General features: G+C 50.7%; 1 protein-coding gene across 1 annotated transcript in view; it reads right to left on the reverse strand.

Annotated features, from left to right (window-relative positions):
* Nucleotides 1-9,936: 9,936 nt before the first annotated feature.
* GRIK4 (glutamate ionotropic receptor kainate type subunit 4) overlaps nt 9,937-27,108 on the reverse strand; it is a 132,846-nt gene continuing 115,674 nt past the window's right edge. Inside the window, exons 14-20 of the mRNA XM_058857149.1 lie at nt 21,050-21,159; nt 18,378-18,551; nt 17,929-18,094; nt 15,767-15,992; nt 14,018-14,146; nt 11,355-11,473; nt 9,937-10,745 (exon numbers count right to left, since the gene is read on the reverse strand). Of these exons, the coding sequence (XP_058713132.1) occupies nt 10,380-10,745; nt 11,355-11,473; nt 14,018-14,146; nt 15,767-15,992; nt 17,929-18,094; nt 18,378-18,551; nt 21,050-21,159 (1,290 nt within the window). The 3' untranslated portion in view covers nt 9,937-10,379. The remainder of the gene's footprint in view (nt 10,746-11,354; nt 11,474-14,017; nt 14,147-15,766; nt 15,993-17,928; nt 18,095-18,377; nt 18,552-21,049; nt 21,160-27,108) is intronic.

The raw sequence follows: 27,108 nt of genomic DNA on the forward strand, positions 1-27,108 counted from the left end.
GGACAACAGCCCAGGGGTTAACTCCTGCTCTGCCAGGAATTCCCTGCCTCACTTTGGACAGACATCCTAGGTTTGCACCCACACAACTCATGCATGAGGCAATCCTGAGATCCCCAGGGCTAAACCTGGGCGCTGAGGATTTCTCAGCAGAAAATCTCCCTCCCAAGAAGCAAAGTGAGACCATTGCCAGAGCCATCAGCACATCACATTAACCCCAGCTGCAAACTTAAAAGCTGTAATAGGCTTAGTCATAGAATCTAATGAGCTAATCAAGGTGCCCAAACCTATTACCACAACTAAAACACAGCTCACTGTCTGCCATTCCCTGCTTCTCCTCGGGCTGGCTTCACAGCAGATTTTTAAACAAAGCACAGGGCATTTTCTTCAGGACCGTGGTGGAGAAAACCTTGCCTGATGCCAGGGTTATGACAGCCTTACTGTGGTGATTTACCCGTGTGAAAGGGCTCAGGGCTTTGGAGGTGTCACATCACACAGACCCTCTCCATCACCATCCTGCCACCCTCACTCTCCCCCCAGCACAGCAGCAGCCAAGCTGAAATACATTTCATGTTTGCCTTTCAACAGAGAGAAAACCACTTGGGTGTCCTTCCTTTTTACCCTGTTGACACAACACTGGGTTTATTTGGTTCCTGGGCAGGCCAGCACAGCCGAACATTTCCTTGCTAACACTCCCCAAAAAACCTCCTCTCCCCTTGCTCTGAACGGCTCATTTGGTCCTTTCAATACATTTCGGAGAGAGCTTTGTCTGCACTTGGTTTTCCTTCCCCCTCTGCTTCTCGGATCTGTTTCAGCAAGATAAAGAATTCCATTGCATTCAGAGGCCACACTCTTTCCCTAACAATCCTCAGGGTTTCTTTTTGCACAGCTCACCTGTGCTATTCAGTTGCTAGAAGGCAGAAGGAGCATACTTTAGCTGGTAACTGGCACCACAGTTTGATTCGAAACACATTTCAGGGGCTGCTTTCTATAATTACAGATGGACTGGATAGAGCAGATGTCTGTGTTAACCTCCACTGGGTCAGTGCTGCAAGTGTGAGAAAGTGGCCGCTGTAGCCCTGGCTGACTTTGGAGCCCATTTCCACGGAGCCTGGACAGGTCAGGGAATTGTTAACACAATATAATCTTCCTCCTCCAGGGACCAGTTTGAATTCAGCCCAAGCTAACCCAGATCCTGAGTGCTTATCACGTTGGCTGTCTCATTGTTGCAGTTTGATGGGTCTCCATCTCCTCCTCCCTGGCACACAGGTATCCTCTTGCCCAAGCTTTTACCAGCCCTGGCCCCTCCCTGGCAGGCTCCTCTCTTTCCCACCGCCGCTTCCCCAGGGTTAAACAGGCCATGGGAACTGGGAGAACTGGGATCAGCACATCCTTCCTTCTGCCTGGCTGTGCAGGGGGTACCACAGCGACACCTCACACCCACACTCACCCCCCTGACACGTCCGTGTGAGGTGACAGAGACACCAAATCTGAGTTAGTTTCATATTTTTAGAGCTGGACCTGATTAAACTCAGCAAGCGAAACATCCTCCATATCTGAAAATAATCCTGTCCCAAGCCTTGCCTCATTTCTCGTGTTTCTAATGCACCACAAATTAATGTCACCCACGATTGTCACTGGGGGCACTTATGGGGGTCTGGAGTTGCACAAGCTGAGGCCACAAGAGAATCACATCCAGAACAAAAGCCACAAACATCCCTAATTTCACTGGCATTTAGTCTGAAGAGCAAAAAAACCCTCCTATGTGCTCCTGAAAAATTACCTGAGATGGAGACTCAAACCCTTTCTGTGAAAAATCAAACAGATAATTACTCACTGTGCTAATGAAAAAAAAAACAAACTACAAAAACACCAGGCTTTATTCCAGCCAGAGTGAGGCATCTAAACCCAATTAATTCCCAGCTCACACTAATAATGTTCAAAAGGTCTCGCTGCACACAGAGCAGGAGTGTCACTGTCACAACTGGGGACACGGGGACACCGAGGTCCCCAAACTTCCCTGGGTCACACACAGAGATAATGGCAGCAGCAGGGAAAGGAGCATCTTTTAGCCTGTGCTGCTTATCAGAATACTTCTCCCTATATTTAAAACAGCAGAGGTTTTAGGGGGAGGGTGGGGGAGAGGATTTAAACCATGCAATTTGCTATTTCTTTTCTGTAGCTTTTTGATCCTTTCACTTTTGGGTCTGGCAAATGCAACTTCCTTCATCCTTGGAGATTATTCTTCAATTCCTCAAAGAGGCTTCAATTTTCTCACAAATCTCTTTTCCTTTCACTTAATTTAAACATTTATGGCCAATTCCATGATTTAATAATGAGAAATAAAATTGGAGATTTACTAAGTGTGGAGAGAAGACCTTTCATTCCAGCTGGGGATTAAGAAGGGAGTTAAAGGTGTGAGCCCTGCTAGCCTGACCTGAGCTCCAGGAGATCCCAATCCTGATGGGTGCTGAGCATTCCCTGCTCCCACCCAAGGCAAGGAACGCTGAGCACACTGCAGATTTGGCCCCTAAAGACTCAAGCAAGCTCATAAATCCACAGCAGAGCTGTTTCATAGATATTTTGCTAATAACTTTAGAGCCTGACTTCATTTAGCACCAGTGCCAGCTGATCAAGTCCAAGCTGCTCCTCGCTACACCATTAATTTAAGGTAACTGTTCACTGGGATCTTTGGTTCCACATAAACGCTTCCCAAATCACTTCTTCAGTCTCTGTCAATTATCCGAGACTAATGCACCTTGAAGTTACCTTTTAGAGCAAACATTTCTCCGTGGCCATAATTCTCAAATATTATCAGTGGCCCAAAGACGGGGAGGGCGCAGCTTTCAGCTTTGGAAATTGAGGCTGCGCGTTCAAACGGAGAAATCAGAAATAAATCAGCGCCGGTGGAGTCTCAAGATCTATTGCATTCTCATAATTTGGCAATTGCTAGGCGTGCTCAGAGGACCAAATGGACCTTGAGCCTTTTATGCAGCTGATTTCATTTTCTGGATGGCTACTGTTAGATGAAGGCAGCTTTCTCAGGTGCTGCTGCGATGGCACTGCTGCAAATGAAGTCTGGCAAATCAAATCTCCCCCACTCGGGGCCACGCTCGCTCAGCTGGCTGCTGTCACCCTCTCCGTCACCCTGGGGACCCTGCTGGGCACTCAGTGCAGGATGCAGCTGCCCTGCTGTGCTTGGGAGACCCCCAAACTCACGTGTGATCTGATCTGCCAGCTCTGTCCTCTCCTGTGGTCCCTCAGCATGGCATCCTCACTTTTGGAGGTGCCACAGCACAGCCAGGCGCTCGCTGACCCAGCCTGGGCATGGATCATGCTCAGAGCCCTTCTCCAGCCAGCTCTGGATGTGCCCCTGCTGTGGCACCCACCTGTTCCAGACACATCTCATCTCAGACCACAATTTCCATCCTGTTCACTCAGACAAAAAGGGCATCAGCAGACAAAAATGAGCCCAGACGTGGAAAAGGCTGAGCCTCCCTCTGCCAAATGTCCTGGATTTGTAGCTCTGATGAGACAGAGAGGTGCCACTGCTGTCTGATATTGGAATGGGGCTTTGGCTGGAAGAACAGGACAGAACAGAGCTAGAAGCTGTCTCTTCCCATCCTCTGTGTGTAACAACTCCATTGCAGGTCTGGATCCCACTTGGAGAACGATGCTGGCTGCGTCTGTGGGCTGCCAGAATTCATAATAATTAACCATTAATGTTGGCAAACACTTGGCAAATCTCCACCCGCTCTTAGAGTCCTCTGCAAACAGGAACAGATTAAACCTTGCCAGTCCTACACATTCATCCAAAGATTTCCCTCCATTTCTATTCTCTGACAGGGTATTTAACAAAGAGGGTGAGACTGGGAAATACTCAGGTCACCTCCATTTTCCAGAGTGGTGGCAAAAGTGACATTTCCAAAACCCCAAAGTGACATTTTCCAGAGTGGTGGCAAAAGTGACATTTCCAAAGCCCCAACAAGCACTGCTGGTGCATCAAGAGTGAATGTTTGTGGCGTCCAGCCCTGCCCCATCCTTCCTCTGCCTGGCAAGGCTTCATCCTTATCTCACTGGCAAGAAAGTCCAAGCAGGAAAGGGATGCAGACTCAGCCCAGTCTGTCATGGATCAGCAAACTGGTGGAGACATAGCTCTGCTTCTGTCCTCGCTGCTGGGACACAGCAGAAAATAACCCAGAAATAGCCCTGAGCAAAGCACAGAGCACGGGGTGCTGTGACAGCAGCTTCTCTTGTCCCTGCTGTGGTCGGTGGAATTTTTGCCACCCAGCATTGTCCTCCTTGCTGCTGTTTTCTGGCAGCTCCTCTTGGACATGATCTTCTCTGAAACAAACCTAAAAGCAGTGGGGTTTCACTCCAAAATACATCTCCTTGAAATACAGTGTTCACATGGAGGAATTGGAATGAAATAGGTTGGTCAGAGTAAAAAATTACATCTTCTAAAACAGCAGACTTCCTTCCTCAAAGACATTCCCTGACAAAACTCCAGTTTTCCACTCAAGGCCTATCTCCAAACAGAAATATCCATCCATTTGACCCAATCACGGTGTGCCAGGGCCATTAGAAATGGCCAGCAGACAAACTTTCCTCACAGAGGAGAACAATCTGGCTCCCAGAACCTCAGAGCACGGACATTTGGTGGCTTTCTGCTCCTGTCTGGCTCCCCACCATGTCATGACCTTCATTTCAGCTGAGGGCTCAGGATGCTGTGGCTGAGCAATAAAACCAGGGGCTGTGTGTTCACCTCCTTGTTCCAGTTTAGCTCAGCCAGCAGGAATCAGAGCATCCTCCCTGGCTGTGCTCAGGAACACTCAGGAGCATTTGCTGTAGACTCTGGAAGAACAATCAGTTCGAGGCTTGCAGCTCAGACATCTCAGCGCTCGTCTGGGAATAAAAAGGTCTTTCTTCTTTTCCTCCCCTGGTTCTTTCCCCTCATTTGTGTTCATTTCTGGCTTTGAAAGGAAATTGCTTTAAATTTCAGCTCAGCAAGAGCTGGAAAGGCAGAGGACTCCATTCAGGAACATTCCCTGGGAGTTCAGGAAAAAGCCAGGCTGAGAGCTTTTTTCTGGGGCTGAACAACATGAGGGTGAATATTTGGGGATGAACAGCAAAGGGACAGGTGCTTGGAATTGAGAGCATCCCTGCCCATGGAAAGGGGATGAAAAAAGGTCCTCTAAGGTCTCCTCCAACCAAAACCAACTGGGATTCAGCGGTACAGGGAAGAGCTTTGAAAAAACATGTACCTAAACTGCCTTTTCCTCACCAATGTCAGTGAAAATCCCACTCACCCTGTGAGGAACCTGCCAGGAATGTAATTTTCCCCTGCCTTTACACCCCAAGAGACATTTTCTGTCCCTTGTACCCTAAACTTAATACATCAAACACTGAAAACAACAGCGAGGATTCGTCTCCACATATTGATCAAAGCCCGAAAAACGCTGCTCCGAACCAGCTTGAGTCAAGGCACAAGAAATGTTAGGCCTTTCCCCTGTAACAGAGCCTTATTTATCACAGTGGAAAGGGTACTTTGGAGAGGCAAATGGCCAACTAGTCCCTTTGATACATGGAGATGCTTCAAGATAGGTATGATATAGAAAACCTCGGCGGAGATATGTCCCAGCTAATCTGACAGTTATCTCTTTTACAGCCAACTACTGTCATTTCAGTCTTTGAGAACTGCCAGCTCCGCTGATAACTGCAGACCTCAACACAGCAGAGGAGAAAGCTTTTGTTAATTAAGCTCCCTTCATTTTCATGCTGCTCTGGCCCCGGCAGGGCTCTCGGGGAGCCGCTGCTGTGTGGCCCTTTGTGCTGCTGATGTGGTGCCACACGTCCCCCCCGGCCAGGGCAGCTGCAGATCCTCACCCTCGGGCTGGAATCCTCCCTGGGATGAAATGCTGCAGCCCTGCCACCAAGCAGGCTCATAACTCACCTGCAACACAGCAGGTTCCCCCCGTGGAGGGGAGAAAACCACCCCTGAAGGATGGATAAACCTGCCCATTGTCCTGATACAGGGCTGGTTTTCCCAGTCTGGTGTCAGGTTCCAGGGGAGCCAATTTATACTGAATTCATGAGAGCCACTTTGTGCCCAGAAGAGTTCAGCTCTGTCTTTTCAATCAGTTAGTGGCCATCAGACCCTAATGGGGTTTCTGGAACTGTGGGTGCTTTATGCTCTCTTCTGCAGGCGTTTGGGCTTGCTGAGCTCTTCCCTGAGCTGTGTTCAGCCCCTCTCTCCAGGCAAATGTGATGTTCCCTCACTCCGAGATCCTCAGCAGACTTGCAAGTGTCACATGTGAGCCCAGACTTACTTTTTTACCATTTCTGGTGGCAGTTTGCAGTTCCTGCTGCCTGATTCTGCCCACACTGAGGCCGTTTCCCTTGCCCTGGATGGCCACTGCTGCTTTCCCCCTCTAGCCAAAGTCAGTGCAAGAAATTCCATCACCTTCACTGGATGAACAAGTGAAGCAGAAGAGAGAAACACCCATCCTGCAGGTAACTAACTACAGAGCTAAATGAAACTAAAGTGTTGCAGGAGCTCTGATCACTCATACTGGGCTTTTCACAGCCAGCTTGTGACAGCTTCACCCCAAACCAGTCCACCTTTGCTTATTGGCTCTTACAAAACCTTAGAAACCAGCTTAGAAACCTCCTGAGGAACCAGCCAGCCTCCACTGAACAGTTCTCACACACAGTTCTCTTCTTTTTACCCTTTTTCCTGCCATTCAGAGCCATCACCCAAGAACCATCCAAACCAGTTACCCACACTCCCAGTTTCCCTGTGCCCACAGCTCCAGGGATTCACACCCCTTCTGTAACTCCCAATCTCTGCCAAAAAAGCTGATCCCTGTGGATCTTTCTCCACCTTTTGGGTCACTTACCTGGTGAAGCACTTGGGGTTCAAGGAGAAGGGCAGAAGCAGGGAAGATTTCTGTGGCTGTGGAATGGTTAAAAATATTCCTGCCTCAGGACCACTGAGGGCTTAGTGTCTGTTCTATAATTTATAGCTCAGCATCTCTCTTCCTAAGGTTTTGTGCTCACAGAACAACCCTTTTCTGTTTCAGGTACATGGCTCAGCTCAGGAAATGCCCCCTGGTTAGTCCAGGCCTCGTTAATACCTTCACCCATGCAACCTCCAGGGAGAAAACAGCTTTTTATCATGAGGTGAAAATGGAACTGCCTGGAAAAAACAACACAAACACGGGTTTTAGCCCACAAGAAGAGATTCCAGGCCTTTTAGTTAGGAAGCTGCCAGGCTGCTGTCGACTGAGCCAGGGCTGGAGAATTGGCTGTCGGGGCAGGGAGAGACGTGAGCCCGAAACAGAGGGCAGCAGGAGGCTCAAACACACTGGTTAGAGGGGATAAAGCAAAGTATTACATTTTAATTGATCTAATCTTTGGCTCCCGGTGGAATTTGCCGAGATATCTTACTAGAATTACCCGGGGTTTATCAGGAGACAGCAATACTGGGAAAGTGCCTTTTGCAAGGCAAACTACTCCAGATCTTGAACTGCATTAGCATTGGGGCTGGCTGAGCAAGAGAGCCCCCACAATGGCTTCAAAGATGAGAGGAAAGGGGAAAAAAAAATGGGGAGAGAAGGAATATGTGAGATGTAAACCCATCTGGGCACGCAGATGTGTGTGAGCACAAGCCCAGCACATGCATAATGCTGCCTGCTCCCTCCAGGGTGGGACCTGCAAGGATTTACCAGGGAGCAGAAAATACAGGGCAGAGGCACATTAGAAAAGGCATCTCAATGACATCAGCTTTTATCCTCCCTGTCTAAGGTCCATTTCTGCTCTGAGTGCAAAACCTCTGAATATTAAAAAAAAGGAAAAAAACAACATTAAAAAGAGAGGAGGGCAAGAGGGACGTGAAACAAATCTCCTTAAAATACAGACCCAGATATAAAACACCATGTGGGTGGAGCAAGCTAACAGGAGAGATAAAAAGCAAAGACACTCAGAAACCAGGTGGTTTCTCATCATTTTTTTCACTGACATCCTCTGTCTGAGCAGATGACTGCAAGATCTTTGGAGGTGCAGAATAATGTCTGGCTCTGTCAAGATTTCTCTTTATTCAATGCGGGGAAGCAGTGAAAAAAACATCAGGTCTGATAAATGATTCATGGAGCCTTTTCTTCTGCTAATCTGTAAATAAATTTTAAAAAGCAGCTTCCTTTTGATGAATATATTCTGTGGCTCGTAGAAACATGTTGGCCTTTAAGCACAACACAGGCACTCTCAGATGTCTCTAGTGCTGCTGTCAGTGCTGTGAAAGCCCAGCCTGGCTCCTTGCAGAGCTGGATGGAGTTTTACTGACTTACCTCAGCTGAGGATCTGCCTCTCCAACCCCGTGGCATTGGGGGAGCCTGGCCTTATCTCAGTGCTCAGTTTATGTCAGGGAGATGGGAACATCCTGTGGATTTAGAGATGTGAAACCAGGAAGGATCTCTGTGAGCATCTCACAGGACATCCAAAAAACCAAGTTCTAAATCCCCTCCCTGCTGCCTGTTTTACATTCACTGGGAGCCAGAGCTTCCCTTCACACCCTGCTGGGAACAACAGAATGTCCCTGCTGTACCCATCACCATGGATCACACCCCATTCCCTCAATGTCCTCCTCAGAAACATCTGCTGGACTCATCAGAACAACCCTGCTGTGCCCATCACCATGGATCACACCCCATTCATCCTCAGAAACATCTGCTGGGCTCATCCTGGATCCACAGCTGGGCTCCAACCACCCATGGGAAGGATGGAGCTGCACCCCTGCTCACCCTGCTGTCAGTCCTGAGTTCTCTCCTCCCTCATCACCAGGTATTTGGTTGTTTTTTGTTTTTTAAAATGACCTTTGCTTTTTTAACTCCTGTTTTCCATTCAGCTACAGGTAACAGCAACACCAGGGGTGTGGACACTCTCGGGCAGCAGAGACCTGCAACAGCCAAAGCACCTCTTGCCTGTCAAGTTGCTGAGTTTCTCCCTGAGCAGACAGGCCTCAAACTGTCTCACAACTCTCCTGACTGAACAGGGAAGAGAAAAAAAAAGGGGAAAAAAAAAAAAAAAAGCATGATTATACAAGGACATTTTTTATTTCCGTACATTCAAGACAAAAAGAAAAGAAAACAATTCAAGAACAGGATGTACCTTCACTCAAGGCTTTATCTCCCCTGCCCCTCTCCATTGTCATCTCTTTCCTTTTACGACCAGAAATTGCATAGAATTTGTTTTTTCAATCAGAAAATTAAATTTGCCAGTGTAAACCCCACATCTGTACCAAGCAGAGGGTGAGCTGCTGCTGCTTCTAGGGAAGTCACTATTTTCCTTACACGAGATCCCGGGCTAATGATTTCCTCAAATGCTGTGTGTGGCTGGAAATCACCCTGGAAGTTGAGGGTGTTCCTCGGGGTCACGGGTTTGGGGAGCTCAGAGTCACTTCAGGGGCGTGCAGAGCACAGCCAGGGACACCCTGGGGGTCCCAACACCTCCTCCCTCAGCTGGTGGGGATGGGCAGCCGCCCCCACCCCATCCCAAGAACGGAAAGGAAAAGGAAAAAAAAAAAAAAAAGCCCAAAAGATAACCCCAGAAGGAAACAAAAGACACAGAACCCCTGAAATTCCAGGCGTTTCAAGGCCTCTTTGAGTTCATTGTGTTCGTTGGCTGTTTTTTGGCATTTTAATATATATATATATATCTATATATATCTATGTATAGATATATTTCTCTATATATGTAATTTTAACAACTCCTCAGATGCACTTTCTGCAAATGCTGCTTCTCACAGGGAGTGTGTCCCATCCCATCCTCCCCTTCCCCCTTCAACCCCCCTGCCACCCTCTGGAAAGGAAGAAGAGTTCAGCACCTGATGCCTTGGAGACTGGGTCCTGACAAACCCAAATTAAACCAAAAAAAATCAACAAAAAACCCCAAAAATAAAGACTCCTGCCTTCCCATAGCCACGGCAAATAAAAAGTCCCACCCGCTGCCCTTGGAGAACATCCCCCAGTAAGAGATGGAGAGGCAGTGCCAGTGTCCTTTCTCCTGACCGTGGAGGGGGAGAAGTCCCAAGAACCCCTCCTGCCCTTGGGTGGGCGATATCTGCTACACCAGCCACCCACCACATCCCTCCTTCCCAGGGACAACCTCTGGACAGCCACCAGGACCTCCCTGCTGCCCCGGCAGGCTGCAGCGGGCACCGAAACCGCAGCCAGCCCTCCGCCTTTGCGTCCGCCCCAAGATCCGCCTCGCTCCGGAGAAGCCGGGTAACCGCTATTGATTTAAAAACGAGTTGACATTGTACAAGTCCGTGTTCTGTAAAATGGAACAGGACCCTCTCGTCCCACCCCGCCGCCCCGGGCCTGGCGTTACTCGGGCCCGCTGCTGTTGGTGGCCTTGTCCCACTCCAGGCTCTCCTCGCTCCGCGCCGGTGACCCCGCGGCCGGCCGCGCCCGGAGCCCCTGGAAGCGGCGGCACTCGGGGCACACGCGGATGTGGGTGCAGCCCCGGGCCACCAGCGCTGCCTCTTGTGCCAGTCTTTGTGCCAGGGGGTCTGGCTCGCCCCCGCTGCACAGCTTGCCGTTGCTGAGCGTGGTTGTGCTGCGGGCTCGGCGCTCCTCGGGCAGAGCGGGGCGAGTCCGTACCACCCCCCCCCGCCTCCGACGGGGGTGGAAACTGTCCTTGCACAGGATGATGTTGCGCAGCTCCGTCACCATCTCTTGGCACACCGACACCTGCGGGGGAGAACGGAGCTGTCCTGCTCACCTGAGCGAGCTCTGAGTCCCTCAGGGGCTCTGGAATGATGAGGGTTCAGAGTGACCTGGGACAGTGGGAGGTGTCCCTGACCTTGGAACTGGATGAGCTTTAAGGTCCCTTCCAACCCAGGCCAAGATGTGGCCATGATGATTTTAAGATTCTATGATGTGATTCTGACACTGGATTTTTATGGACTCAGTGCTGCTGCTTTTCAACATCAATGCTCAGACATCCACACTCGATTTAACCCAACTCTGCCTCTCATCAGAGACCCCCTCTGTGTTCCTCATCTGCACAAGACCCAAACCTGCTGCAGTAGAAATTCCACCTCCAGGAAAGGTCCCTGGATGTTGTACACATCTTTGATCCCTTTGAAAGCCCTTGGAGCATCTCTACAGCCTCGCTCTGAGTAGGAGCGCACGAGAAACTCATGGATTTCAGACCCTGCCCAAAGGACCAAGCCTGTTCCTGTGTTTGAGGTGTCCTGGCTGGGATTGCTGCTCAGCCTGGGTACATGACTTGCTCTAGGACACCCCACAGACAGCCATAAACACATCCTGTCCCCTCAGGACACTCCCAGGTCCTACCTCTGACTGTTCAGAATGTCGAAGGCTCCACAAAAATTCCAGCATTGCCATAAAAATTGCTACGATTAAGCCACAGATGAGCACCACGAAGATTCCGCCAATGTTCTCCATTCCCAAGCCTAAAATAAAGCAGGAGAGACACTCTGGAGAGGCAGGAGCATCATTAAGTGTCAAGTATCACTGCACAGAACCAGGTTTTGCTGTTTTGTTGGCATTGTAGATGCCCAGCCAGGGACCAAAACCACAGAGCCAGCAGTGTCCTATTAATAGCTCCCTGAATGACTCAGATGGCCAAAGTGAGTGACTTGCAATAACTGCAGGATCGAAGATGCCTTCTCAGAAATGATGATTTTGCAGATAAACAGCCAGAACGTTGGAGGGAAGCACAAAGCAATTTGTGGGCAAACTGAAAACAGGAGGGAAAAAATGTGGGATGAGTGGGGCACATTAATCCCTGCAAATTATTCACTGAGCTCCAGTGGCTTTGAACTTGAAAAGGAAGAAGAGCAAAGTTGTTAAAGGAGCAGAGATAAAGGAGACAGGGAAGGGATTTAAAGGAAGCTGGCACCAGGAAAAGCTCCTTTGATTGCATCACAAAGTGCTGCAGGAAAATGATTCCAGCTGCTTGGACTGCAGTGGGAAAGGAGAGGCTCTGAACAAGAGCAGGATGCTGTGTCACTCTACAGGGTGACAAATGGGGTCCCTGTCACCCAGGGGTTCCTGGTAGTGGCTTGGGTGTCTCTGCCCAGCACCCCTGGCCCAGGAGGAGGAAACAGCCCCTTCCATGGACAGCTCATCCCACCTCCCTCAGACAACTCTTCCTATGGGATGACCACCATGCCTACCCAGCCTTCATTCCAGAAAGTTCACAGCTGAAGGAAAACCCTCAAAACCCTGAGCTTTCCATGTGCTGAGGCCATCACTTCACTTACCACCACAGCCCTGGTCCCCAAAACCGTGCCTCCACCTGCCCGTGAGATGAGCTGACCTCAGTGTTTGCTGTTCTGGGGTATGGTTCCTCTCTCCTGTGTTTGGTTCGAGTTCCTGATTGGATTGATTACTTAAAAACATGTGCTCTGCCCTGGGTTGGCTGTGTGAGGCCATTACTCAACAAGAACATCTATAAAAATCTTCCTCTCCCTCCTGAAGCATTAAATCAAAGCGTAAGAATCGATGATTTATTGACTTGATCTCGGCGTGGCTTTTAGACATAAAACCTCACCAAAATCCTTGTAAATCGCTGACCTGTTTTGTCTTAAAACTTAGCAGGTCACATTTCTGCCTCCTCCTCTGTCATTATTTTGGCACCACCCCCAGAACAATGCAGGGAGTCTGTAAATCAGAGACTTTGCAGAGGTGTTTCCACAGCAATGGCAAGGCAGGAAAAAACAGCCCGGAATCACAATTCAGACCCAAAGGTAAAGGCCATCCACTCCCCCCAGCAGCCCACAAGTGTGAATTTAGGGTTTGTACCTCTCTTTACATCCTCCTCTCATTCTGTCTGGGTGCCATCTCAGACTCCCAAGCTCACTGAGCGATATTTCCTTTCTCCATACAGCTACAGCCTTCCTCATCTCCTAAACTGAGGAAGAGAGCCATGGCAGAGGGAACAAACCAGCAGCAAAACTTGCCCAGGGTCACAGATTGTGCTGGGTAGTGCCAGAAACAGCCCAGCTTCCCCCTCCCAAAGCCATCTCCAAACAGCCCCCAGCCTAGATTCCACCTTAGAGTTGCTTTTGGCATAGTCCATGGAGAAAAAAAAACCCTTCCACCTTCAAAAGTAACTCATTTAATAGCAATAACCTGATTGTCTTACACCTTCAGCCTGGAGATAAATAACTGGGGATAACTGGAGATAAATAACTGGGGTTGTCTGTAGAGCAGCATTGCCCAAAAGTGAGCATCACCTCTGAGCCCCGTGGAGTCCCAGCAGGAACTGCACAGACACACACACACCTACACCTGCTGCAAGGACAAAACCCCAAAAGAGCTTCCCCAGACCTGGCCTGGCTCTTTCCTCTGCTCTCACAAAGATCACAAGGCTGTGCTTTTAACTGGGGGGCCTGCTGGCCTCGCAGAAAACACTCGCTGAGGGAAGGGCGGCTGCCAAAACTAAAAAATGCAGCAACTGTGTTAAGCTGGCAACTGCTCTCATGCTGGGACATCAGCCTAACGTGGTGGCTTTTATGGCAATTTGCATAGCATTACCCAAAAGAATTTGCTCCTCAGTTTACAAATGTACTAATAAAGTCCTTGTGTCCCTTCCCCTGGCTGTTTAAAAGACGCTTTCACTTGGAGCCATTAACCAGCGGGCCTGTGGTGGAGATCCATCTCCCTTCAAGGAACCCAGGATTTTGGTTTGATCCCTTCAGCCATCCATTTTCCCAGACATTCATTAGAAGCTAATTTACCCTCCATATGCCTTCAATATTTGTCATTTGGTTGTTCCCGCTATCTCTGCCCCAGGCAAAAACACACAGCGTGAGGCACAGCGGAGCTGTTTGGCTTTCTCCTTGAATTGTGAAGGAAGGAATCTCAGGTCAGGAGAAAGGGAAAAAGTGATTCCCAGGCAGAAAACCTGGCAGATATGCAGCTGGGTGCTCATCCTTGCACCTCTGGCCAGGATGTTTCCGTGCCTGGTCCCTGGGGAGTGCAGGGCTTACCTTTGGCTCTGTGGTCCTCCTCTTTGGGGCACTTCCCTCCTTCCCACCACTTGCGCTTCAGGATTTCCAGGCGGTTGTTCTCCTGCAGCTGGAGGATGGCCAGGTCGAACTCGTCGCGGAACACGGAGCCTGCAACGCCGAGAGGGACGTGGTAGGGCCCTGCCTTCCTCCCCATCATCATCCTCGCCACTCGTCCCCCCCGCAGTGAGCCCAGCTACCACAGCTCCTCTCTGGGTGGCTTGGAGGGGCTGCCAGTCCATGCAAGCCATGGGAAGCTGCAGCCACCCCACTGGGAATGTCACCTGGTCAGTGTCACTTGCAGAAGGTGACTTGGGTTAGGAGCTCCACCAGGAGCCACACAGGCCACTGGAGCAGGTCCATGACAAGGGGAGCTTTGGCTTTTGAATGAGCAGCTCAGTATCCTGCTCATGCAGCCCATGGAGGTCCCTCTCTTGTCATTCCACCTCCAAATCAATCTTGTTCTAGCCCTCCTTCCTTCAAACTGGTCACAGAATAGAAATCCTGAGTTGGAAGGAGCCCAAGGATCACGGAACAAAATGTCCATGTTGGAGGAGCTCAGTCCCGTGCTGGGCATGGAGCTCTGCTGCAGTCCCAGTGACTGCCACCAGAGATCCTTGTCTGGTACAAGAAATCCTTGTCTGCCACCAGAGATCCCGAGGAAGGGCCATGGGAAAGACTTCGCTTCTCCCAGTAACTCTGCACTATTGTCCCAGCCAGCAGCTTTCTGCTCCTCTTATCTGCTACGGTTTCACTGTTTAACAAGACAATGTCAGAACAAATTTAGCCCTGAAGGTAGGGATTTGTACTCACTTTGATCAGGTTGCTGTGACTTTACAAGCTTACCCATGTTCCTAAACTAGAGTGGCTGTTTGTGTGACGGGCCTTATGTAATCCACCTCAACTTTGTGTTGCTAAATGCCAGGGCTTAAAGGTCAGGACAAGGTTTCCAGGCTGTCCAAAAGATCAGCGGATCGTTTGGAATAACAACGACTAAAGCCTTATTTAGTGGCCATGTTCTCTTGTGAGCTCATCCATTTGAAAGACAAAACCCCTGCATTTGTTAAACCTGATGAGCTGAGATAGTCCCTGAATTGCCCAACTCTCTGGCTGGCAGTTTCAAGAACCACCAGCTGTTAAGACATTCCTGCTAAAAACTACCAGAGTTGCCACAGCATTGCTTTGACATCACTTCTGGGATCAAAACAAGGAGCACAAAACGATGCACAAACACTGGTTGGGGAAGGAAACAGCAAAGAGCAGGTATGCAGAGAACAAGCAGCAATTTTGAGACATCTTTCACATGAATTATTGAAAGAGCCGCGGTCGCGTCTCACACGGCTCTGGACCAGAGCAGGGTCTCACATCTGGCTCTGGACCAGAGCAGGGTCTCACATCTGGCTCTGGACCAGAGCAGGGTCTCACATCTGGCTCTGGACCAGAGCAGGGTCTCACATCTGGCTCTGGACCAGAGCAGGGTCTCACATCTGGCTCTGGACCAGAGCAGGGTCTCACATCTGGCTCTGGACCAGAGCAGGGTCTCACATCTGGCTCTGGACCAGAGCAGGGTCTCACATCTGGCTCTGAGCACGGACAACAGGTAAGAAATAAAATGGACCCTGGGCAGAGCTGTGAGATGCAACGTTGGCTTTTAGAGCCGGCGCAGCCTTTGGAACGCTCCGGTCCTCTGCCGACAGCTGAGAAGGACTAGAATTGTTCTTCACTGCCTACCGACGGGCATGCCAATCCCGTAGCCCTTGGTGTCCAGAAGGCCCCCGACCTGCGTGAGGTTGCAATTGCGCTGCCGATAATACTCGTTCATGGTGGACTCCAGCAGGAAGGCGTAGTTGGAGTTCAGCACGCGCGCGATCCCTTCCTCCGTGCTCTTCACGAAGACGCTGGGCTGCTTGGAGTACATGTAATTCCACATCCGCTGGTACGTCTGGTAGCGGGAGTTCTGCGGGGAGGAAAGAGGCAGCCACAGCTCAGGGAGGAGATTGGGGTAAATTAGACCCCGAAAATTAAACCCCCCAAATCGGGCGCCGCTGTGGAAAGGCCACAACGGTGAGAGGAATCAAATCGGGTTTCAGATTCAGAAAGGATTTTGATGCTTCATCTTTGTTTACCTCAAAGAGGCCCAAATGTGTTGGGAATTTGTTGGAAAAGCTGGGCATGAAATGCCCCAATTCCAATGGGGTCTGGTAATTTTAGGAAAAAAAATAATCAGGATTTCAGTCACCATGTATCAATAACACACAAAAAAAAAAGCTGGAAGAAATAGCTCCTGCTTGGTTGAAACTTCTGAGTGCTCCCTGTAGAGCTCACACCGTACTGACCATCCCTCAAACATTGTCCCAACAGTTCTTCAGTGTCAGAGCCAGACTTCAGCATCCTGAGGAAGGCACTGAGGGCTGGGGCAGCACAAAAGCTCTCTGGAGATTGCTGCTCACAAATTTTATTCAAAAAATAATCCAGATTTGGTTCACCCTCCCTGTGAGGCAAGTTAAAGCGCTTGCTAGGAAGAACTGGGGTTTTTTGTCATTGATTACAATAAACTAAAGCTCAGCCAGCCCCAAATGCTCAGAGTTTGCTGGTGGCTGAACCACCCTGGTCCAATGAAAAGAAAGCTGGGAATGATTAATGTCTCTTGCCTGTGCTGAGCAGAGAGTGAAACCTGCTGGCACAAAGACTGAATATAAACACACCCTGCTCTACACAAGGATTTCCACACAGTCCAGGGCTTGTTCTCTGTGGCTGGCGAGCGATGCTGGAGAGCCTCAGGGAATCTGACCCAGTTCCTGCCCTCGTCTGTCCAGCTCTGTCCTCTGGGTGCAGCCACTTGGGCAGGAGACAGATGAGCTGGGGGAGTTTGGTCCCAATTCGCTGCATTTTTAGACCTTAAACTGTGTGTCAGTGTCAGGGGAAGCACTGCCAGGACAAGGTGCCTCAGGAGGGGACAAACATTCCTTCGTGCACCCAGGAAGGGAGGGGGGATGGAGGCTGTTTATCCATCACTACTTTAACCTCCCCATCCTTACACCAGAGGCAAATGGATCCCAACACAGCTTAAAGCACCACAAATGGGACAAAACCCTCTTTTCCTAATTTCCTCTCTGATTTCCTCACTGCCAGGCAGTGCAGAGACACAGTCAGGGGTTTAAACTTGAAAGCATTCCTCAAGTGAGCCCCTTGTATACAACCACCTCACTCAGGCTCTGCTCAGCTCATTTTAGATGTAAAGTTTGGCTTAAAAGTAGCTCTTTTCCATACCCCTGAAGAGCATCAAGTTGGCCTGAAAAGCTCAGGCTGACTCCAGAGATTTCCCAGCCTTCCAAATTCAGCTCAGACTCAGAGTGGGGGGAAAGAGTGAGAACAAGCTTTCTCTCCTTTTGGAATTTCAACAAGTAATAAATAAATTAATAATCCTCAAGCAGTTCTTTGTGCGTTCAGAGCGCTGCAGAAAAAGATTCACTCATTTATTTCCCTTCAGAGCAGAGCAGGGAAGATAAAAATGAAATTGGGCTAAATGGCCCACATAACTTTGCATACACTTGACTTATTTCAGTGCCACTGACCTCATACAGGCTCCAGCACTTCGACATCTGCGAGCCTGCCTGAGCTGTGCAAATGTTTCTTTGCTTATCCCACCTGAATAACTCTCAAATAAAAGCTAAAACCATGTGGAAACCCAAGAAAATTCAACTTCAAATTCCCTCTGATGGAGGCATCATGCCTCTCCCACCATTCACCCCATCATCAGCACCCAGGGATCTCTCCAGAGGTCCCCTCCGTGCCAGCAACTGGGGTGACACAGGCTGAGGGGACACCCCAATCTGTCTGAGGGGTGTCCTGTGCACCCCCTGCCCCCCAGGCAGCCAGAGAATGGGGTTTACTTGGAAGAAGGTCATGCTGGAGCCGCCGTGGATGGTGCCGTACTCGATGGTTGTCTGGTCAGCGAGGTCATCCACGGACTCGATGGGGACGTCCATCCTCTGGACGGTCAGGAACGCTGCCAGGTTGGCTGTGTAGGAGGAGATGATGATCAAGGTGAACGCCCACCTAGGGAGAGGGAAGAGGAGATGTGGATTCCCTCAGGAAATGTGCTCTCCATCCCCACCCTTGGCCTCTCAGAATCGCTGAGGCTCAAAATCCCTCCAAAACCATCGATCCCCACCTTGTCACCCAGACGAGCGAGTGCCACATCCACTCATCCTTGAACACCTCCACCACCTCCCTGGGCAGCCCCTCCCGATGTCCCACGACCCTTTCCAGGAGAAATCCCTCCTCCACATCCCCTTCTGCCCAGAGAAACATTCCTGAAGGGAAGGGCTGCCCTCCTTACCAGACTCCGCTGACGCAGCGCGTGGACAGAGCCTGGGGGGCGATGGTGGAGCCCTGCTGCATGAACCCCCCCACTGGGAACCACAGCGAGTTCCCCAGTGAGTACTGGTTCACCAGGAGGTTGCATCGGCCTTGGGAGCAGGGGTGGGGGCTGTACCACTCGTACGGTGTCAGCCTGCAAGGACAAGAAAGGGGAGCTCAGGGAATGTGCTGGGAAATGGGACACTTTAAAAAAAAACTAAAAAGAGAGCGAAGCTGTGAAGCTCCAGCTCTCCTGGAGGCAGAGTTTTCTGAGGAGGAAATGCTTTGCTGTCAGTTGATGCCCAGGGCTCAGAGCTGAGTGAAACGATTGCTCTAAGACTCAGGAGCCAGAGGCTTTCTTGTAAAGATTTGCAAAAAACTTTGAGAGGCTCTGCTCTGGGCAGCTCTGCGTGCATCCTGCAGCCCCGTGTGCAGATTCACACCTCAGCAGGAACTCCAGATGTGCACGGACTTGATGGGAATTAGGAATCAAACATCTTTGGCTGTGCTCCCTGCCGGAGCACGAGCGCTGATGGGAAGTTCAAATGCGAAGCGTGTGAGCCCAGACTGCTTTAAACCATCAAGGAAAAAATGTGTTGGTGCAAAAGGTTGCTCTGAGAAAGTCTGAGGTGGAGTTGGAAGCTGAGTGCTGGTGTTTCAAAGCATCCCATCCTCCAGGGACAGGACAGAGGTGGGAATGGGAAACATCTGACAGCCTGTCACTGCTGTGAGTGCACCTCTCTCTCTCTCTCTCTCGCTGTTTCCAGTCCCCAGTTCCCTGGTTGCTACAAAAGTCTGTCAATTCATGTGCTGCACTCCATCATCCTGCTCCAGTTAAGAAAGCAATGGCCTGGGAGCGTCATTTTGGGGCAATTGGCAAAACAGCTGCTGGGCTGTGCCAGCTCACATCGTATTTAGCCAAAATGAGGGGGTCATTTTCATCCCTGCATCTCCTCTCTCACCGTGGTGCCAGGGAGGAGCAGGAGGTTATTTCCTGCAGACTTTCCATGGTGGATCAAACACTGGCAGCAAACCCCAGAGCTCTGGGAGAGCCTGCAGCTCACAGGGTCAAAAGCTCCTTCCTGCTGAGCAAAGCAGGGAGCAGCAGCCAAAGCTCCCTCTCCACTGCGGAGCTGGGTAAAGGCACCTTTTTGGAGGATCATATTTAAAACATGAGGAAGGGGCTAAAGAGGCAGCAGCTCTGCATAATTCAATGGTTTCTCCAGCCCTGTGTTTCTGAGGCTGTAACAGCATTCAAGGAGCCCATTAAAGCCCTGTCAGGATGACAACTTTAGCCAGGCTGAGGGAGCGAGCGACAGCGCAGCTCCGATTTGTGAGATGAGAATTGGGCATTAAGGGGGTCCCGAAAGAGCCATCGAGGCTGGAGCAGCTTGTGACACACAGTGCCAGGACACAGCCCTGCCCTGCCTGGAACAGCCCCTCCTCAGGGGCTTGGGAGGGCAGGGAGAGCAGACTGGAGCCCAGAGCCTGGGCCTTGATGGGGCCAGGCTGCAGGCGAGCACTCAACAAGGTATTTTAAGAGTGATTTAAATTAGTCATAGGGGAATGGAGCTGAGAGCTGCCAAGCGAGGCTCTGCACATCAGCTGCTCAAAGATATTCATGAATTTCCCTTTCCTCCACAAACTGGGTTGCACAGGGCCAGGGGAGCCAGGCATCACTCGTGGGATTCGTGTTGACACCTCAGAATGGATTTTGCCACCATCCTTCCACCCTCCCTTCTCAGGACAAAGGGTAAAAAAACACCTGCAGGGAGCATTTCAACAGCAAAACCTTCTCTGGGCACCAAACCCATCCCAAACCAGCGCGGGGACACGGTGACAAAGCCCAGTCCCCAGCTGGCAGAGGGCTGGGACGCTTCTTGCCAGCCCATCCCGGGGATGTGGGGGGCAGGGGATGTCCCCGTGTCCCCATCCCGGGGATGTCCCCGTGTCCCCATCCCGGGGATGTGGGGGAAGGGGATGTCCCTGTGTCCCCATCCCAGGGATGTGGGGGCAGAGGATGTCCCCGTGTCCCCATCCAGGGGATGTCCCCGTGTCCCCATCCCGGGGATGTGGGGGCAGGGGATGTCCCCATCCCGGGGATGTGGGGGCAGAGGATGTCCCCGTGTCCCCATCCCGGGGATGTGGGGGCAGGGGATGTCCCCGTGTCCCCATCCCGGGGATGTGGGGGGCAGGAGATGTCCCCATCCCGGGGATGTGGGGGAAGGGGATGTCCCTGTGTCCCCATCCCAGGGATGTGGGGGCAGAGGATGTCCCCGTGTCCCCATCCAGGGGATGTGGGGGAAGGGGATGTCCCCGTGTCCCCATCCCGGGGATGTCCCCGTGTCCCCATCCCGGGGATGTGGGGGCAGGGGATGTCCCCATCCCGGGGATGTGGGGGCAGAGGATGTCCCCGTGTCCCCATCCCGGGGATGTGGGGGCAGAGGATGTCCCTGTGTCCCCATCCCGGGGATGTGGGGGCAGGGGATGTCCCTGTGTCCCCATCCCGGGGATGTCCCTGTGTCCCCATCCCGGGGATGTGGGGGCAGGGGATGTCCCCGTGTCCCCATCCAGGGGATGTCCCCGTGTCCCCCCGCTCTGCCGGTGACACTAGAGGGCACCGCGAGGAAGGGAAAGGCAGCGCCACGTTACCGAGCCACCAGGAACAGGACACAGCTGACGGCCAGGTAGGCGAGGAGCATGAAGAGCCAGACGCCGGGAGAAAAGGGATCCAGGAAGGAGAAATAGCCGGGTCTGCGGCCCTGGGGAGGGAAAAGCAAAGGAGGAGATGGAGCTGATTGCGTTTGGAAAGGTGGAAATTGTTCTGGAATGGCAGGAGGGAAAGCACCTGCCCTGGGGGAACAGCAGCAGGGAAAGGGGGAATGGGAGAAGGGGAGAAATGGGAGGAAAAGAAAATAAATGGGAGGAAAATAAATAAATGGGAGGAAAAGAAAATAAATGGGAGAAAAAATAAATAGGAGGAAAAGGAAATAAATGGGAGGAAAAGAAAATGAATGGGAGGAAAAATAAATGGGAGGAAAAGAAAATAAATGGGAGAAAAAATAAATGGGAGGAAAAGGAAATAAATGGGAGGAAAAGAAAATGAATGGGAGGAAAAATAAATGGGAGAAAAAGAAAATGAATGGGAGGAAAAGAAAATATATGGGAGGAAAAGGAAATAAATGGGAGGAAAAGGAAATAAATGGGAGGAAAAGGAAATAAATGGGAGAAAAGGGAAATAAATGGGGCAAAGGGGATAAATGGGAGAAAGTGGAATAAATGAGAGAAGAGGGAGAAAGGGGCAAAGGGGATAAATGGAAGAAAAAGGAAATAAATGGGAGAAGGGGGAGAAATGGGATAAATGGGAGAAAAGGGATAAACAGTAGAAGGGGGATAAATGGGAGAGAAGGGGATAAAAAAGAGAAAGGGGGCTCCACCTGAGCTCACAGGGTGGGAAATATATTTGAGAAACAAAAGGGGAAAAAAAAAAAAAAGAGATGTTTTCAAAACTTTTCTCTCTCTGGCCTTGAAATGTTTCTTTTACAGAAAACCCAATAAAATTATTACTTTTATCTTAAAGAACAGATATTTTTATCTCCAGGATGCGTCAGAATTTCCTGGGGTTTTTTTCCCCTCAGCAAACCACCTTTCCTTGAAAAAAATTAGGCTTCACTGCTAGAAAAAGCAGGTTGATTTTCTCCCAGAGCATTTTAAACTTTCACAAGGACACTGCCACCACCAGAAAACTGTCAAACGTCAGAAAATTTGTGCAAAGGGGGAGATTAACTTCTTGGAGAAGTTTCTCAAAAGCCAAACACCTCCCATTCGAAGTGGATTTCTCCTGTCACCACCAGCTCTGTGGCTGCAGCTCCTCTGAAAGGAAAGAGCAGCTCAGGCACATCCAAGTTACCACAGGGACAAGGGACACGACCCCATAGCTCACAGAAACCTGGATTTTCTGTCCCAAACCACAAATTCAGTCCTGGCATCCCTGAAACAGCTCCACAGCTTCCCCAAGCACCTGTAACTGGGAAGCTTCCCACGAGTCAGAGCTTTGCAAAGGCTTTTTTTTCTTCTTTTTTTTTCCTTCCCCAGACTTAGACCAGCGTTTTAAATTCCATTTCCATCCAAACCTCGCTGCTTTACTACTGAATGTTATGCAAAACCTGAATTTCACAAGGTCTCAGCAGTTCTGGAGATTTGAGTTGTTGCTAGAAAAGGCAACAGTTGTTGCACAAAAACCTTCCTCTGCTAAAAATATCCAGGAGCCTGTGAAATCCTCAGCTCCAGTCACCATCTGGGAACCTGGAACGTGTCAGGAACCTTCCCCAGCAAACCCTGCATGAAGGAAAAACCCAGCACACCACAACAACCTGTCCCTGTAGCCTTCAGGACAACATTTTGGGACCTGCACTGTCCCTGCCCGTGGTGGGGGTTGAGGGTTGGAACTAAAGGATCTTTGAGGTCCCTTCCAAACCAAACCATTCTGGGATGAGCATTTTTAGAGAATCTGGCTTGCTCAGGCTTCTAGCAAAGGGATGAGTTGAGGACCAGGGCTTCAGCATCCATTCTCAGATTAAGTCAATTCCCAAGGAAAAGTTCAGGTCCTCAGATTAATTTTAAGGTAATTCCCAATTAAAAGTTCAGGTTCTCATGGGTTTGGTTCCCGAGTCTCTCTTTGAGGCAATGTCTCTCCTCTGTAAACAGGTGAGGTACAGACAGTGGAAGGCACCACATCCTTTGTGTCCCTTCCCAATTTTTTGGTCAGTTCCTGCTGTGTTCTGCTTTTCCAAGCCAGGGGCTTTCAGAGCCACAGAAACTGCAGGAAGCTGCACCCCCAGCATCCCAAGGGACCCCCATTCCCAGGGGAACCCTTTGCTCACCGTGCTGGAGCTCCTCTCCCTAATCCAGAGAGGCCAGAGCACCTCCCAGCGCTGCAGGTGCCACGGGGTGTTCCCCCTGCCCTTCCCACTGATCCCATCCAGAGATCCAGACCAAAGGCTGGCACTGCCAAAGGCTGGCACTGCCAGAGCTCTCCCCTTCATGGCTCTCCTGATGCCCCTCAAACCCTGCTTCCCTTCTCAGAAGCTGAGCTGCCTCGACAGCTCTTTGTTCCTCCAGGTGTTTGCACACTCAAGGATGAAACGAGGCCGTGGGGAACCAGCAAGGAGTGAAGGGCACAGGCTGCTGAGCAAGCTGGAGCTCCTGGAGCTCATCATTGCAGGCAGGGCAGGGAATGATCCTCCCTGGCATCCCAGAGCTGGCAGGGAACTCAGGCCCTGGCAGAGCCTTGGCTGAGCCTCCCCCTGCGAGATGCTCCCGTGACAAAGTTCCTTTCTGCAATTAAGGCCTTGATGTCTTCTTTATATTTCTGGGGCAGTTTGTCAATAAATTACTCTCATTAAGGAAATTGCGTTGGAAGCTTTAAGTCTCCAGCTTGGCAATGAATCTCTCCTGTGACTTTACAGTTGTAGTAGTTCTGGTTCTTTTCAGCTCCAGTCATTTCCAGGCTGCTGGGACATATTCTTTTCATTCACAGTTGTGGGTAAGAATAAAGATATTCTGTTCCCACGGAGGGCACAAACTCTCTCTTATCTGTCTGTTTTGAAGATGGGAATGACAATATCTGGAGTCTGTCAGATATTTTTAGGCAGTCCCAATAGAGCTTTGTTAATTGGAAGAGCTATTTTTCCTGGAATAGATATGTTCAAAATGTCCAATAATTGATGAAGGCCTCCTGCAAATCCTCAGATGGAAGTGGGAGAGATTAATTTACCCTTCTTCTAAGTTATTCTTCGAAATCTTCATTTTTTCAGCCAGTGAGCAGCAGTTTTCTGGGAGGATACTGGTGACTGAAGAGCTTGGACAAGAGGGACATTTGGGAAGGAGAGGACAGCCCTGGATTTGTTGTTTTCAGCCTCCCTGCCCTGCACATGCAGAGTCTGGAGGGACCCCAGCCAGCCCCATCCATGTCATTTCTCACAAGTGTTTTCCTGAAAAAAGGAGGGCAGAGAAATCTCTTCTGCCTCTGGAAGTCAGAGGGAAAGCAAGAAACAGCCTGGAGAGGCAGAAACGTTGATGTGTGCTCGGTAAAACTGCAGGGCACTGAATCAGGGCAGATCCAGATCCCTCCTCTTCCTCTGGAGTCAGTAAGAGCCCTGAACAGGCTGCTCTGAATCTCGAGCCTAATTTGGAGTCACCACATGTTTCATGACCAGCAAATGCTTTCCAGGGTCCTGGGGCCAGCAGCAGCTCCCACCCTGCTCTGGTGGGGAGGGAATCTTGCTGGCAGAGCTGTCAGGAGGGGCCTCAGCTCCTCTCAGCCCCTCTCAAGCCTCCTCTGGCTGGAATGAAGAAGCTTTTCCATCCACTCTTCCCATTCCCTGTCCTCTGCAGCAGTCCTTAAGCCTGAGCTGACTTGGCCTGAACTCAGCTATTGCTGTGCACTCTCCCAACCTCCATTTCCTCATTTTGAAGGCAAGGACTTTCAGGGCTGAGGAGCCAGAATCATCTCTATTCCCCTGTTCCCTGCCACAGAGGCAGGATGTGAGCAAAGATGTGCAAGACACAAACAATCCCGATTTATCCCTCCGTGCAGAAACGACCCTGGACACCTGATTCCAGCCCCCTGCCAAACCCAGGGGCTGCCCAGGGCTCCTCCTGCCTCCCCCACATCCCCCTGGCTGGGCAGAATGCAATAAAACCAACCAAGCCTGTTCTCTCGGCAGGCTGCGAGTCAGGAAGCCTGTTAGAGCTCCCGTGTCAGAAATCCAGCCTTGATTGTATCACAAGCAGTGAAATTGAGAAAAATGACAGCCCTGGTTAAAGCTGCCATATTTGGTTATGTGTGATAAGAGGCACAGGCTCAGTGGTGGCTGGGTTGGTGGCGTGGGGAGGAGAAAGGGGTGAGAAATCACTTGCCACTGGAGCTACATGGAAATGAAAAGAAAATGTCATCGCATTCAGAGGAGCCCAGGGAGTGGAGACAACTCCTGGGCAAGGAAGAGGCTCATTTGTGGTTATTTATTAGGCTCCATCTCATCCAAACCATGATTAACACACGTCAGCTGCAATTTTTGACATTGCAGAGGTGGTTTTTGGGGCGGGGAGAAGAAGGCTGTGGGGCTGCTCTGCAAACCACATCCTTAAAGGAAAACCAGAACTGTCTGGTCTAACAAACATTTACCAGTTTGAGAAGTTAAATTGCCACACAGCTCTCAGGCACCCTCCTCAAGCTGAGCAGGAAAGGTCTGGAGGAAGAGATGCCAAGGGCTGGGGAGGGAAGGGGGGGCTCTGAGCTCCCCTGTGGGGATCCCCCCTGTCCTGGGGAGGACACGAGCCCTGGCTGCCCCTCCAGCACTCCTCATGTCCCCAGTGCAGCCACCTGGGGCTGGCTGTGGGGTGACCTCAGCTGGGAGATGTCGCTGGGCAGCTCCTCTGCTCGGATCCAAAGCGGATCCATGGAGCAGCTGAAGCCCTGCTGGCAGCAGGGGGATATTCCCCAAACCCCTGTGGAGCCTGCAGGGATGAATCCTGCTCCGTTTGGATTGTGCTGCTCTGGTGGCAGCAGCTTCTCCCTGCCCTGAGGAGCTGCCACCCCAAACACAAGTGTCAGACAACCCCACAGAGCTCCCCGAGGCAGCAGCAAATGCTTCCCATCAACAGAGCCTGTGCAAAGCCTGTGCCAGCATTCCTGCCTTTCCTCTGGAGCAGGGAATGCTGCTCCATGAGAATCCTGCCCAGGGAATGCTGCTCCATGAGAATCCTGCTCAGGGAATGCTGCTCCATGAGAATCCTGCTCAGGGAATGCTGCCCAGGGAATCCTGCTCAGGGAATGCTGCTCCATGAGAATCCTGCTCAGGGAATGCTGCTCCATGAGAATCCTGCCCAGGGAATGCTGCTCCATGAGAATCCTGCTCAGGGAATGCTGCCCAGGGAATTCTGCCCAGGGAATTCTACCCAGGGAATGAAGTGCTGAAGACCGTGGTGCAAAGCTGAGGCAGGACATGCACGGAATGGTCTGGGTTGGAAGGGACCTTAAAGATCATCTTGTTCCAGCCCTTTTTTCACAGCCAGGGACAACTTTCACTGTCCCAGCTTGCTCAGAGCTCCATCCAACCTGGCCTTGGATGCGTCCAGGGATGGGGCAGCCACAGCTTCTCTAGGAAATCTATTCCAGGGTCTCCTCACCCTCTCAGGGAAGAATTCCTTCCTAATACAACACAGTATTTAATCACCAAATCCGATTTTAATCCTAGGAGACACTTGCAGAAAAAGGTCCTGGCTCCACAAGGCAGCAGCTGATGTGAAATCCCAGCTGTGGTGGGGAAGGGACAATTCCATTTGACTTCCAGGAGCTGGAAGAGTCAACCCCCTTATTTTTTTTTTATTTTTTTGTGATCAGTTAAATCATCAATCCTAAATTCTGCACGTACCAGAGGAAGCAGAATTTTAACTAGATTTTAATTACTTGTTTGCTCTTGGCAGGAGCCACTCAGCACAGAGATAGATGCGTGAATTTGTTTCTGTTCATCCCCAACGCTGCATCCTTAACAGCCTCCCGGGTGGAGAGGGGGCTGGGAGAGGCAGCTTGAATGGTTTTTTTTTTTTCCTTTTGGCTGCTATTGTTGGGCTGACAGAAACCAAGGCACTGTCACTCACATCACTCAGAGCGCGTTTCCAAAATGCGGATTGGGAAGAACGAGGCTGAG

The sequence above is a fragment of the Poecile atricapillus genome, chromosome 25 (genome assembly GCF_030490865.1).
Source record: "Poecile atricapillus isolate bPoeAtr1 chromosome 25, bPoeAtr1.hap1, whole genome shotgun sequence".
NCBI classification, from domain to species: domain Eukaryota; kingdom Metazoa; phylum Chordata; class Aves; order Passeriformes; family Paridae; genus Poecile; species Poecile atricapillus.